This window comes from Coffea eugenioides, chromosome 5, assembly GCF_003713205.1.
Source record: "Coffea eugenioides isolate CCC68of chromosome 5, Ceug_1.0, whole genome shotgun sequence".
In the NCBI taxonomy this organism is placed as follows: Eukaryota; Viridiplantae; Streptophyta; class Magnoliopsida; order Gentianales; family Rubiaceae; genus Coffea; species Coffea eugenioides.
The window spans coordinates 50,951,046-50,966,221 of record NC_040039.1 but is presented as its reverse complement, the minus strand read 5'-3'; the positions used below and the strand labels follow the sequence as shown (position 1 = coordinate 50,966,221).

Genomic DNA, 15,176 nt, shown 5'->3' with positions numbered 1-15,176 from the left:
GATCATATAAGTTTTCAACTAAAGCTAATAGGTAGACGTATTTCTTAGTGACTCTGGTTTGAAAAGACCTCCCAGGCCCCTTGTCCTCCTCATTGTGCTTCTGTTATTATTCTATTTCAGGGTATATGACCTAATCTCCATTGCTTAATCGGATTCCATTTCTGATTTTTCAAGTAATCCCAAGCGTAAGGTGAAAATTCCTTTATGGGCAACCTCGCTCGCTCCCTCCCTGTGTCCGAGTCAATCTAGTGCGCATGATTTGGTGGATATATATTAGGGATAATTTCAGAAACCTCCCCTGAGGTTTCTGACACTTTCACTGACATCCCCTGAGGTTCTCAAAATTTCACTTACCTCCCTTGCTTTTGATTTTGTGGTAACAATCCAGTCCAAATCAGATTAAAATATTATTTTCATGTGTGAGAAGGTATTTTTATTCCATAGCTACCCTTTGCAGAAGTTGTATTAGTAGAAGATTCAAAGAAGAATAAATGATTTGGACTAATTAGTAAAGTTGAGGGGGGGTAAGTGCAATACAAAAAATTGCATGCACCAGATGTGCCATGCAACAGTTATTTGGCAGATTTTGCAACGGCTAGCTGCAAATTGCAACGGCCAGAAGGTTTGCTGTTTCAGTAGCAATAGCATATAAAGCAAAGCAACTTAACTACCTCTGAGGTTTCAAGCTATTAACATTCTTTGCTACTAATTTGGAGTGATAACAAGTGCATTTGCTGTGCTACAATTAGAGCTCTGAGTAAAAAGTTTTAGCTGCAACCATGGCCTCTTCAAGCCATAGGGGAGAATCATGGAATTCACCTACATCTTTCTCCATTAAAAACAGGTTTTGCCGCTGTAATCGCAAAGCAACCGTAATGATATCAGAGAGTGAAAGGAATCCAGACAAGTTGTATTTCTATTGAGAAATTTCCAACTTTGTGATGAATTTTAAAAAAATTCTACAAAAGGGGTGATTTTGGGTTTAATTTCCGTCAGGGGGGTCTTCGCATTTGTGAATTTCACAAATGCGAGCTTACAAGAGCTCGCATTCGTGGAATGCGAGCTCTGGTTATTGAGCTCGCATTCCACGAATGCGAGCTCTTCTCAATTTTTTTTTTCCTTTTTTAAGAGCTAGGGAATTATTTCTAGGAAGCAAATGCGAGCTCTTATCTTTTTTATTTTGGTATTTTTTGAGAGGTAGGGAATTATTTGCAGAAAGCTTCTAATTTTTGTTTTAAAAAATGTTGCAAATATTTAAAATTTTGCAAATAGCTCGCATTTGTTAAATTTGACCTGCAAAAATTGTATTTAACTTTTTTGTTAGATTTCGCATTTATAAGTATGACTTGTAGAAAATTAGATTCAAATTTAGATGTATTAGGGTTTTAAAAATATTATATAAGTGATAAAAATTTTATAAATTGTAAAAATAAAATCAAACTGCTTGGATAATTAAATGTTATATTTGCATAAGAAATAATACAATAATCATAATAATGATAATACAATAATATTGGTGTAATAAAACTGCCATTAATTTAAATATTTACTTATAATGCCCAAAGAGCCTAATTACCAATTTTTTCTTCTCGCGCTCAAATATAACATTAACCCGCATGCGAGCTAACCTTGAAATAGAAAAAACACAGAATCCCGCTTGCGGGTTTCAGGAGTATTCGGATATTCTCATATGCACCTATGCAAATCGAACCAACCGGATATCTTATCCGTATCCCATTTTTTTAAATAAAAATCTTATAAATTTGAAAAATAAAATCAAATTTAGATGTATTAGGGTTTTAAAAATATTATATAAGTGATAAAAATTTTATAAATTGTAAAAATAAAATCAAACTTTGGATAATTAAATGTTATATTTGCATAAGAAATAATACAATAATCATAATAATGATAATACAATAATATTGGTGTAATAAAACTGCCATTAATTTAAATATTTACTTATAATGCCCAAAGAGCCTAATTACCAATTTTTTCTTCTCGCGCTCAAATATAACATTAACCCGCATGCGAGCTAACCTTGAAATAGAAAAAACACAGATTCCCGCTTGCGGGTTTCAACGTTATTCTGCGCTTCGTGTGTTTGCTTTTGTTTTGCTTTTGTCTTTTTTTTTCGAAATGGAGGGTTGGCGGTGGAGCTTAGTAACAATTAATTCTTCACTTTGTTGCCGCTACTCCAGTGCATATTAGGACCACTGGTTTGATCACAATTTCCTTTCCATTTTTGTTCTTGTTATTTCCTCTGTTTCTTTTCCTATATCCAGAATGTCGTATAAGACCACATATAAGTGATCTTATATGTGATCTTGTTATTTCCTCTTGTCAAATCACACCAGGCACAAAAAATGGCGCCAATATTGCAGCTCAATTGGCGCCTTACTCCCAAAATGACTGGATTAATTCATGTATCAGGAATCAAGTTTCTATTATTGTTGTTAAGCTTAATTAATCATATCAGATGCCATTATGTAACTAAACGGTAGTAATTAACCCCAACTACTTGGGATATATCTGTAATTTTGGCCCTGATGACGTCAGAAAAGGGGCCCAATTTTTTATCAAGGGAGGTAAGTGAAATTTTGAGAACCTCAGGGGATGTCAGTGAAAGTGTCAGAAACCTCAGGGGAGGTTTCTGAAATTATCCCTATATATTAAGTGCGTTTGATTGGATTTAGCTCGTACGCATTCTCATGTGATCCCAAAAGCGTAAAAATCTGTCCCTGCAAACTGCAATTTCATGCATGGCAGGAAACAGGACAGCCGGCCACTGCCTCTCTTTGGAATGGAATCAAGTCATCAACTATGGAGTTGGATTCGGAACTGGGTCCACTCCGTTTATGTCAACATGACATTGAGGACGCGCCCACAAAATTTTCAATTAAGCCGTTATTCAGTGGGCCCTGGTTTGACCATGGGTCATTTGACTCACTAGATGGTCATGGTCGTGAAAAAAAAAACTCAAAATTGGAAAACTGCAATCCATTGGTGCACAGGAAATACACTACTAATGGTAAGAGGGTATCGGATTCGGGGAATGGAATGAACCCCATAAATGGTGTTTGGTTCACTGGAATGGGAATTGAAATTTTGGAATGATTTCTAAAAATTTGGTGTTTCTCCATTCCCAAGTATTTTGATGGGTTTTGTCCGATTCCCAAGTTTGATTCCAAGAAACAAATCCAATTACATATTATAATTATACAATGATATAATTAATATTTATATATATTATATATATTATATATTATAATATATACATATATATAATATATTATAATTATAATATTAGTACATTATATAAATATATATTATAATTATTTAGTTAAATATAATTATATTCATATAATATATATTATAAATTTATTAATATTATATAATAATATATTTATAATATATATGTATATTTATAAATGCATATTATATGTGCATATGATTATAATATACACATGTATATAATATTAATAAATTGTATAATTATATTTATATTTATATTTATTATTTTAAATACAATAATATATAATAATTACTATATCTAATATTAATATGCATTATACTTATATAAAATATGAGTACAATTAATATTTATATATTATATAATTATAATTATGTATTTATTTTATAGCATTTGTATAATTATAATTAATTATATATAATATTTAATTTAATTAGTTACAAACTTATAATAATTATGTTATTGTATTATATAATTATATATTATAATTATTTAGTTAAATATAATTATACTTATATAATATATATTATAAATTTATTATTATTATATAATATTATATTTATAATATATATGTATATTTATAAATGTATATTATATGTGCATATAATTATAATATATACATGTATGTAATATTAATAAGTTATATAATTATAATAATAATTATTTTAAATATAATAATATATAATAATAACTATATTTAATATGTAATATATATTATATTTATATAAAATATTATTATAATTAATATTTGTATATATTATATAATTATATATTTATATATTTATATTATAACATTTGTATATTTATATTTAATTATATATAATATTTAATTTAATTAGTTACAAACTTATAATAATATTATTATTATTTATATGTATTATATAATGTATATTAATTTATGTAATATAATTAATATTATCAATTATACTAATAATTATACATGTTTACTAATAGAAATTATTAATTAGTTAGACTAAATTTACTAATACATTTATACTAATATATTTAATTAGTGAAGATTTCTTATATCCCATTTACAAAGAGCCAATAACTATCATTTACGATGGGATTTATAATATATTTATTATATTCCATTCCGAAAGAGTCGACGAACCAAACATCAACTATAGTAATGATACACATTCCAGGTACTTGAACCAAACAAATGTATTGGAATGAATGACTTCATTCCAAACCCAAGATATCCGATTCCAAATCCGAATCTGATACCGATGTGCGAACCAAACGCCACCTAAGTTTCTTTCTGACTCAAGTACAGGGCGTGCATCTTCGTCATCCGCATGAAACTCTAGACAAAAAGAAACTTGCAACTTCCAGTTTGTTAAAATTAGTATGTAAAGTAATGCATATTCTCCTGAGAAGGAAATAACTAGCAACATTTGCAGAAAAATCTTAGGCCACTCAAGCGTCCTTCAGTGTAAACTAATATGTGCGTTTATGGAGAAATAGACTGCATCTACATCAGGCTCACTAGAGACATTATTATTAAATTTGAACCAAAATCTGTTTCATTCCACTTAGCTCACAAACAATACTAAACAATCTAATAATCTTATTAAAGAGAGGAAAGATTCTCGAGAAAGGATACTTAGCCTACTTTTTTATACTTCCAAATTCGCATTGGAATTGCTCACTGTCACGAGCTTTGGAAATTGAAATATAAGTGACACTAGAAAAGAGCGCATACAACTGGTTCAAGATCATAAAGAAAATTGATATTTTTTTTAACCAAGGCCCCACAGAAGAATTGAATCTTAGCACCGAAAACCATGTGATTACTGGCCCAAACTCCAGTTGTACCTTTTTAGGCCGTTAGATGATTAAGCTAAACTCTTCGGGAAAAGTAACTCGACAAAAACTTTTACTAATTGAGAAAAAGAACCAACTGCGAAGTGCGAAGTATGCAGCACAGACACGAAGTACTACACCATACTTTCTCTTAGTTAAATTCCAAATAAATAGATGAAATAAACTCAGAGCAGCCTAGGTTCTCTCAGGAGCTGCCATGATTTTCCTCAAATTTTAATCACCCCTGAAGTTGGGTGCCCATGTTAAAGACCCGTTAATGGGCTCATTTCTTAATGGGTTTGGTCACTATTCAGTCCTTCCTACATTCTCCATTTGCGCTAACATGCGACAAGATAAGTCCTTTATCAGGCTTAACATGAAACGTGTATGTACGTTTGTCCTTCTCTTCATTACATCTTAAACGTAATTTCGTTTTTTTTTTTTCTAAAGAAAGGGGTGCCGTCCACGTAAATTAAATTGGACGGCCATCATGCATTTTTGCACATCTACGTAAGGATAGTGGAATTATGTAACTGCTGATACTACATTTTATCTATGAAAAGGAGGGGAGTCTAAATTAAGTCAGACTAAATCCTGATAGTTGAAGATGTTCTTAGTCCTCCGTTGGCATCAAAGAACAATACAAGAAACAGCAGCAGCCAACGTCGAATGTCTGTTACCTTGGCCCTTTCTTTGTCATGACTCTTATAGCTTTTGGTGAAGGATAGACTGCAAAAGGCAAAACACTTCTTCAGATAAAAAAGAGTAATACCGTTCTGTCATCACGTTGCCTAAAGTAAACATACCTTCATCAATTGTGCAAAAGCTTTCTAAAGGAAAAATTACATCAGGATCAATTCTCTGCTGCATTGGGAGGACGAAAGCCACACATTTTTTACTGCAGAGGGCGAACAAAACTTAGTAGGATTTCAAATGTTATAGAACAATGGTCCAAATCGTATACAAACTTTAAGAAAAGCTAATTGCACAGTCATTACGGACTTAAATGAAGTAACTAAATAGGCTTGGTTCATTGCCAAATGAATATGTAAATCACAAAAGCAAGACCTAGAAAGAATGAACAGTAAAAAGATTCCTGCAGAGAACAATAAGTCAACTTCAACTAGTATCCCAACAGCAGCATTCGGAGATTCATAATATCACATGCTATCAAGACCATTCAGCTTGTAAGAAGTATCGTGGGATAGATTGTTACCTGGCCCAGGACGGGATATATTTGTTGTTGGGTATGTTTTCTTCTTCTTCATCTTCATCGTCTGAGCACTGATACGGTGAAATGTCATATGATTTCTCTGGAATTTTCTGGACAACTGAATTTTCCTTTGCTGCAGACTCATCCAAAGCGGGCATTGTCTGAATAAGTAAGAAGCAGACGTAAGCACATGGACTAGGGAAACAATCCTCGAGTATGTTAGGCAAATAGACATTAAAAGACACAGATTAAAAGCACAAAACACTGAACGCTGGAGTCCACGAGCAATTTACTACATGTGACTCCAGAAAGGCAAAGGGATATTCCTACAACATTAATGCACAAAACTGGAATGTCGAAGCACATTTTTATGCTCTTTTCCTCACTCTGTAACATGATGAAGTTGTTCATTTGGAGATTTTTTAAACCAAAAAAGGCTACTAGAATGATGGTTAAGTTATCATTACAGGTGCAGGGCATATTACAGGGAATCCATCAGTTCCTTTCTCCTCTGAAATATACTGGTCCTGATGCAATGTGGACAGCAGCTGACTGTGAAAAGCAATATATCCTCTTTTTCTTTCCTTTTTCTTTTTTTGTACTTTTTATAACAAGAAAGGTAGCTGTGTCCCTATTATAATTAGCATAAATCCAAATAAAGACTCAGCTGAATTGAAACTTTCCAGGATAAGAGCTTCAACCTTCTGATGTTGACAGGAATCACCAGAAGTACCACATGCTTCAGTACAGATGGCAGCTTGCTGGAAATCGACCGTTAATTCTTCTGGCCTCATGTTATTGTCTGGCTTCTCCAACATAACGTCATATCTGCTCTCCTGCACCATGCTCTGACTCTTCTTTAACAGATTGTCTGATTTCTTCATTATATCATCTTTCCCACCCTAACAAGAAATTTCATGTATTCAGTGATGCTGAACTTAAAGCAAAAAGAAAATGCTTGCAGACAATTGAAATAATGAGTCATACATCACACAGCAATATTTCTCTTTACCTTCTGAGAGCACAATGTAATCTCTTCTTTCTGCAGTCGCCGTGCTTCTTCAGTTTGTCTCTTCTTCCTCTCCTTTTCCTTTTTTTCTTCTTCCCTCAACCTTTTCTTTGCTATAATATCAGCATCTCGTTTCTTTCTTTCTTCATCTTTCTTTTTATTGTTTAACTCCATTTGTCTCAAATTTTCTTGCTCTATCCTAGCTCTTTCAAGTTTCAGCGCTTCTTTCCGCATCTTCCGTTCATCCTGTCTTTTCTGCTCAAGGCGCTTTGCAACTTCAGCAGCCTCTAGAGCTTTCACTTTGACGTCTCTCTTTCCTGAAAGGTAATAGAAGCCAAACCTCTTAAATCAAGCAAACAGTTGATTCGAGAAACACCTCTTAACAATAATAGAACCTTAAAACCGCAGAAAGAGAAACATTCATCAAGACAACCAAAGAGAGGTTCAATTAGCCAGGCTACTTCAAAGTGCTTTATCTTTGGTAACTACTAGCATGTAGACATTCAGTAGCCAGAATATTTCAGAATTTAATGAGATGAAAACTATAAAAATGCTATTGATATGTGAGCAGTATGTATCTAGTTTCACATTGTTGAACTAAATTCAGGAAAAAGTTGGAATGAGTAAGAAGATTGAAGTTCAGCTCAGACACATTTGAATCAAGTGACACAGATTCTAAGGTAAAATAATAAAAATTATTATATACACCACATCCACGAGAATATCAGACAGGGTAATTGCAAAAATTGAGTGAGAATTCGTCTTGCCACAGTAACTTTATCTTGCTAAAGTAAACAAATACCAATAATAGTGCTTTCACATTGAAATTGGATGCATATAGCTTAGGCTGATAATGATGATTGACGTCTTATCCAGAAAAATTTGCAGAAGGAGATCCACTAAAAAAATTTCTAAGAAACTTTCGTTAACCAAGAAAAATTGATGCCAAATATATATTCGTCCAGTAAGAAGATAAATTACCTGTACAAACTGCAGCAGCTTGTTTTTGTTGGACCAGGGGAACAAAAGAAGTTACATTGGAGACAATGTTGTTGTACTTGGGATTCTTTTCTGAGAGCTTCTGCCTCTCTGTCTTCAAAGTGGTTTTGGATAATGCATCTGCCTTACTGAACTTTCTGCTTGTTGATTCCTTGGCTTTCTTAATCCCATTACTTGCAATTGATAACACATCATTCTCCTTCTCCACGCTCTTATTTCTACTATAGTTCTGTAGCTTTGGCTTCACCTTTTTATGAACCCCCTTGAAGCTGACTTCTGTACTCACAAAATCTGCAGTAGCTCTATTTACAAACTTCTCTGCTGCAGAGAATGATGTTGCAGCATTTGCTTCTGTTATGTCAGCAAGAACTTCTCTTTTTGCACAAGTATCATTCAGCAAACCATTGTCTTCCTGAATTTTCTCTGTTACGCCACTTGTATTCTCTTTTTCTTCGCTAGTACTGGGATCTTCCTCAATTGGAAAGCATGTAAGCTCTGGATTTGAACCCAATAGCTTCTCTGAGCTGCCAGTTTGTTGAGACATTCTCTCCCAGAGCTTTCCAACGGGAGATCTGTAATGATTTCTGGAATCCCAACAAAATCGAGCTTCCGTATAAGAAAGACGATCAGAATATGACATCTTTTGCAAATTACAGTCAGAGTTATTCCCATAAATGACCCTAAGTTGGTTATGGGCATCTTCATTTAAAGACAAAATGCTCCTCAGATCCATGCACTCAAGAAGACCATTGGGTACAGAGTGGCAAAATTTCTGAGATCCATGCACTTTGAGAGCAGATGAGAACTGCGTCAGAGGTGTTTGCATAACAGTCGACTTGCATATCTGTTCCAGGATGCTAGCACGTTCTATTGAAGTTCTCGAAAATTCAAACTTGTCAAAGTCGATTTCACGTCGAGAAATGTTCACATCTGCATTCTCTGTTTGTGGCTCTATGATGAAACTTTCAAGCACAGGCAGCATCTCACCAGGATGGGTCAAATTCGGGTCTTTTTTGGTTGAAGACGAAACTAAACCACAAGAAGGTTGGCTTTTGTCTCCCAAATAAGATTTGCCTTCTAAGAGGCTTCTCTCCATTGTCAAACCTTCGCTATATGCCAAATTATCTCCCCCTTCATGATGCAGCAAGTATTGGCCATCCCCTTCATCACCTTCTCTCCTTGCACTACTACTTGTACCTGCCAAATTCATTTCCTCAAATAAACATCCTTGGGAAGCTCTAGCAGAATCTTCCATCGAATTTGAGGCAATTGGTTCCCCTAATTGTTTAAGTGCAGAAGAGGAGGAAATTTCTGTAAGTTCACCGTGGCCTTTGGAGTTCAACGCATTCTGCAGGTAGAGTGGCAACGTACAACTATGTCAGACAACATATATTTTAATTGAGAGAGCCGTTTGCGAGAACATGCAGTCTTGCAAACAAAAAAGATTGACATTTCTTTGTGTTTAGTGAGAGTGAAGGGCCGATATGGGACCCTTTTTGTGACTTGAGTTCCAAATTTGAGTTGCAGGATGACCTGGAACCTAAATATGGGACCCTAAATATGTCTCAAATTTGAGTTCCAGGGATGACCTGACAGTTTGGCCCATTACTTTTGATTCATATAGAATTTGACATTCCATACTGAGCAGACGATTAGTCTAACATACATGTTTGTTGTCTCTGTATACACGTGTGTATTTTAACGAAAATGTAGAAGAGTACCTTTTCGCTTTGCACTTTAGGTGAAGGCTCTATCTCTTCAATCAATTGGCAGGCCATCTTCTCGTATACTTCTTTTTCAGTACTGTCATTCGCTAGAGATGCATGCCCTGGTACACTAACGACATTGTCTCCAGCTTTCTTTAGATTCATAATTGTGGAATTCAAGTCACTAGGATAATGCTTTTTTACCCTGAAGCTTGGGGAAGCAGAAAAACTATCTGCTTCTTGATCTTGAATCTTTCTCCTCTTACTCTTAGGCCATGAAGCCACCTGAAGTAATCTAAGATCTCTTTGAACCACTGACTTCTTTGCAATTTTCGGTTCCTCTGATTTTGAGAGATCAAGACTCTCATGGTCATCAAGTGGAAATCCAACTGAACCAGGTGTAAGCAAGTCATTACCTCCCAGACTAGAACTTCCCAAAACTTTCGGGCTACCATACTCATTATTCAAATTTCCAGAGTAGAGTTTAGCCCCAGCGGATGATAAATTCAGATTCTCTCCTGGACAATGTTGTCCCGTTGCATCAATTATAATGTCTGTTGGAGCAGGGGCTTCCACTTCCTTGATTGAACAATCTTCTGACAGTCCAATAGCCTTAGTTGCTGGGCATGACAGATCAGATTTGCTAAAATGTTTGCTTCCATAAGAGTGGGAGGAACGTGGGCTTCTCTCCTTTGTCTTATAACTGAAGTTACCCTATTAGACAAGAAAAAGAAAACACAGCCTGAGTCACCAAAATTTCAATAGTAGAAAGAAATTTCATAATTAAAGAAGAAATAAGCCAAGTCACTAAATGGTGATGTAACTAATATCAGTCTAATAAAAATAAATACGATCAGACAAATGGCCTCCAAATGTTCCACAGCTTTTCTCAAACAAAAACAATGCTATTAGAGAAAGCGAAGGTGATCCACAGACTAAAGAAAAAAGAAATCTCAAAAATCAGAAAATAAGATATTTTTCAAGACTGCCTTCCAAACCTCAAAAATAGTATATGCCTGTTAAACCAGAAGTGAACACCTGATTGAAGGTTAGCCTAGAAAATAAGAGTGGCCTTTACTGCCAAAAATATCAATTTTCTCATGAACAAGCTTCATATTACAATCTGATTATGTCAGAACTTTTACCGTTTAAATGTTATGGCTACTAAAAAATATCACCCAATGTTTTGGATTTATCCACCTACCACTTAATTTGATAATGTCATGAAATAGATGCCAGAAAGAAGATTGGTATCCAGCCATCAGGAAGATAGAAGTCAGAAATCCAATATAAAAAAATTAAAAAAAAAAAGATTGACCTACTTGTGAATGATAATTGCAAGCTCGTCTAAAAATTAACAACACAACGCTCAAAGTGTACATGGATCAAAATCAAACAAGCAAGAAATTAGGCACTTACTTCTTTATGCAGCTCTGGTTCACAGACTTCTTCAGCATAAATATTCACATGATTCTCTAAACAAGGGTTCTCTACCTCATTTGGCTCCATAGCCAGACATGTATACTTAACATCCGGAATATGTAGCATCTTCTCTGAATCAACTGCAATTGTGTTCAGACTGATTTCCTCATATTCATCAGATTCCTTTTGTTTCATCTGTACATCAACATTCTCACTGTTGGATTCAGAAAAGCCTTGACGAATTTCATCTTCTTTTGTAACATCTGGCTGAACTGTTGACGGCTTATTAGAAATCATATCACCAGAAATTACTTGGTAATCGACCGATGAAGCAGAGTGTAGTGAATTATAAAACTTTTTATGTGGTGATCTTTCCAGGATTTCATATTCCATGGTGGGCCAAAACTTGTCTTTCAAGTTACACTCTTCTTTGTCATCGAAGACAAGTTGCTTCGGTTCCATAACCACCACACAATCAGAGGGGTTGGTGAGTAAACTTTCTAAGGCAGCATCATCTATATTTGATCTGGGATTTGCAGATTGGTTGTTGACTGGGTCATCAACAATAACAATTCCAAAGTTCCCCATCTGGTTAGCATCACGACTATCAAGAAGAGGCAGTATACCATCTGAGCTATTTTCGACTGCATATTTTGTAGCTTGAGACTTTTCAATAGCACCAGAGTTGGACCTTGTATCTCCATGATGATCACTACTGAGTGTATCAAGAAGCATGGGCATCCCTCTGTCACCTGCAGGAGTTCCAGACCTTGTTCTTTTATGGCTTAATTCAAGAAAGTTAGTAGCATCATTAAACTGTTGAACTGACTTGAGATTACGCTTTGCTGATATACCAGCTTCAACCATCACAGGGTGCATAGAGATATCCACTTCTGGAGCCTCATCCAGAAGACAAGGCTTTTGGCTAGAAAAACTTGTTCTTGAAATCCTGTCAACACGAGTATCACTGCCTTTTCCCTTATGTTCCAAGTGATCTTCTGTCCTTGCTTCAATGAAGCTACCACTTTCACCATTGACAGCAGAGTTGATAACTCCCACCGACACATTAACCACATTGGGACAGTTTTGGAAATCATGCAGATCTTTTCTTAGAGAATTTCCACTCTTCTGCAAATTACAAGTAAAACTATCACCATTATCTAAGTCTTTCATAGAGCTTGGTTGTTCGCCAGAGCTTATTGATCTTCTTACCGTACCAGTACAAAAAGTGGTCCTCTTTTCCTTGTTCATATTTTCAGTATCTCGTTCATTTGATTCCCAATCTCCACAACTTTCACGGGCCATGACACAAGGTTCTCCAAATTCTTCAGAGCCTGTAACCTGACCCTGTTCAGAGCTGAACATAGGTAGTCTAGTTCTTGAAGGAGAACCAACAGTATCGTATTTCTGATTTAAAAGGCTCCTGCCTGATGCTTTTGCGCTATTGCGAAGCTCCAAAGCCTTTTGTCTAGACTTGGATCTCTGAATTCTAGCAACTGATTGATCCGGGGCACTACAAATGTTTGAGATTCTCGCCTCGGCATCATCCTGAGGAGATGTAATGCTAACTGCTAACTCAGATACCATGTTCATTGTGCAACCAGTGTTATTTTCAAGACAGCCAGCTGCAGTAGCTTGCTTATCTCCACTGCCAAAACATTTGCTGTAGGAAGAAGTTTCCCTAAAGAATCCATCCACTAGCTCTCCATTATCTCCTGCAGCAGCAACTGGCTCGTTGTAGAGAGAGCAACAAGCACTTGGAAAGCGGATTGTAGGTCTTTGATGTGGCAATAATATTTCAAAAATTAAATCTTCTTTGTTCAGCTCTGCAATGAAAAGCTTTCTTCGTATTATAGCTATCCAACACAAAAATGTATATGTATATATTTTATTTCAAAGGTGCAGGCATCAACAACAAAATTTATGGAAACAAAAGGTCAAAACAGTTCCAGTAAATCCCTGCAGATTTAATTTCTTCACCATTTCCAGGCGATCATTTTCATTCTTTTGTTACCCAATTGTCCAGGACGATTCATATGCTTCACGAGCTACTATATTCAAAAACTGATTTTTTTTTTTTTTTAAAGAAGAAGAAAAAAGAAAGGCTAAACTTAATTGAAAAAATCAAATCATTTCGCAAGTTCCACACAATTAAAGCCATAAGTCAGCAAAATTAGGTTTCCTGAGGTCCTAAATCCAGGGCAATCTCCTCAAGTCCGTTCTTCAATTCACAACCACAGCTCATTTACCAATCCAAAACCTAGAACAAATAATTACAACTAAAACATCAAATAATTTTTAAAAAAATAATGTAGAAGAAGAAAGACAAATGGAGTGCCTTTAGGAACATCGGAAGATTGATTGTCGTAGCAAAGCCAAGGAGGAGGGGTAATTCCGTCAACTAAGCATTTCGAAGCAAGATGTTGAGTGTAGTTATCTGTCTGTTGCTTGACTTGTCGAATAATCCGATTCTTCCTCTCGAAGATCTGTGCTAACAGCTTCTCCACCGTCTCCATCGTCAATCCGAACGAGTCATCAATCGGAGTTTTGATTTCGTTGGGAATTTGGTATTTTTAATCGGTGGAGATGAAGAATAAGAGCGCGGTCTGAAATTTTCAAATTCTCGGGTCAGCCAGGACTGTAAGTGTACGAGGGACTATCGATGGGCCTCCTGCAACAGCCTTTGGGCAAATAATCTTGCGGGTTCAAAAGTGCAACCCAAAACAAATGCACGCCGTTTCAGATTTAGAGGCCAGAGGTGTGTTTATTACAATATGCTACCAGTACAAAACAAAAACTGATATACCTGGGCATCCGTCGGTCTATATAAACAGGCTCTTTGTTAGTAATTGGACTTTGGGGAGAGCTCGTCCACCACAGATGCTTACAAACGCTGGTGTTTTCTTTTCTAACTACCAATTGGCCCAACCAAAAGCCCAAACTAGACCATGCTTCGGACTAGAAGGCCGAACTGGGGGCACAATTGCAGAAAAAAGAGGTCCACCCTTGGATGGAACTCATAGGCTACGCAAGGATCCCAGAATTGTTGATGTGATTTGTTGTTTAACCATGAATAGCGAACAACAAATCACTATTGAACGTGGCTGCAATCTAGATTCATGTACCAACAGTGGTCGGTCCGAGTGGTAAGCTGCTCGGATTCGCTTAAGCAGGTCTCGTGTTCGAGTTCTAGTGTACGCAAACATCCTTATTGGGAGACTCATCCACCATAGCCAGGTGCGCGATGCGGGTCGGGTCCGGATTAGTCGGGGCAAAGTTTCAGGTACCGGACGGGCAACTAAAAAAAAAAATCTAGATTCATGTATATCTAGATTCAAACAAAACAAAAGATGCAACGTATCTATCACCCCTAAAAAAAAATAAAATAAAAAAGTGATTTGGTTCAACGCATGGATTCTTGACCTTGCATATCTTTTTAGTTTGCAAGATGTAACACGTTGCAGCCCACACCATCATTGAAGTGAGTGACAGTGAGTGATCATCTGCCTACTTTTTGTACTGGTGATATAACTGTCTGTGTTCTTAAGCTCCTCAGGAACCATCCAAAGTTACCGGCTTTTGGTGATTTCCTGTGGGTTTAAGTTTAGGATTTACAAAAGTCAAACTGTTGTAATTGACAAAAAAAGATATAACTGTCTGTAATTGTGTCATCGGAATTCAATCAGAAACTCAAACATAATTGAAAAACATGCCATCGGTTCTTTCAGTAAAATTTGTGGGAATTGTGTAAGTACAAAGAGACAT

At 35.7% G+C, this 15,176-nt stretch overlaps 1 protein-coding gene across 1 annotated transcript; it reads right to left on the bottom strand.

Moving 5' to 3' along the window:
- Positions 1 to 5,427: 5,427 nt before the first annotated feature.
- Positions 5,428 to 11,930, bottom strand: LOC113772152. The gene is made up of 8 exons (XM_027316719.1): positions 11,409 to 11,930; positions 10,005 to 10,703; positions 8,266 to 9,631; positions 7,288 to 7,601; positions 6,977 to 7,177; positions 6,279 to 6,436; positions 5,869 to 5,960; positions 5,428 to 5,791 (listed from the first exon to the last, which is right to left on the bottom strand). The coding sequence occupies exons 1-8, from the start codon at positions 11,871 to 11,873 to the stop codon at positions 5,739 to 5,741; spliced, it is 3,348 nt and encodes a 1,115-aa protein (XP_027172520.1). The 5' UTR covers positions 11,874 to 11,930; the 3' UTR covers positions 5,428 to 5,738.
- Positions 11,931 to 15,176: the final 3,246 nt, after the last annotated feature.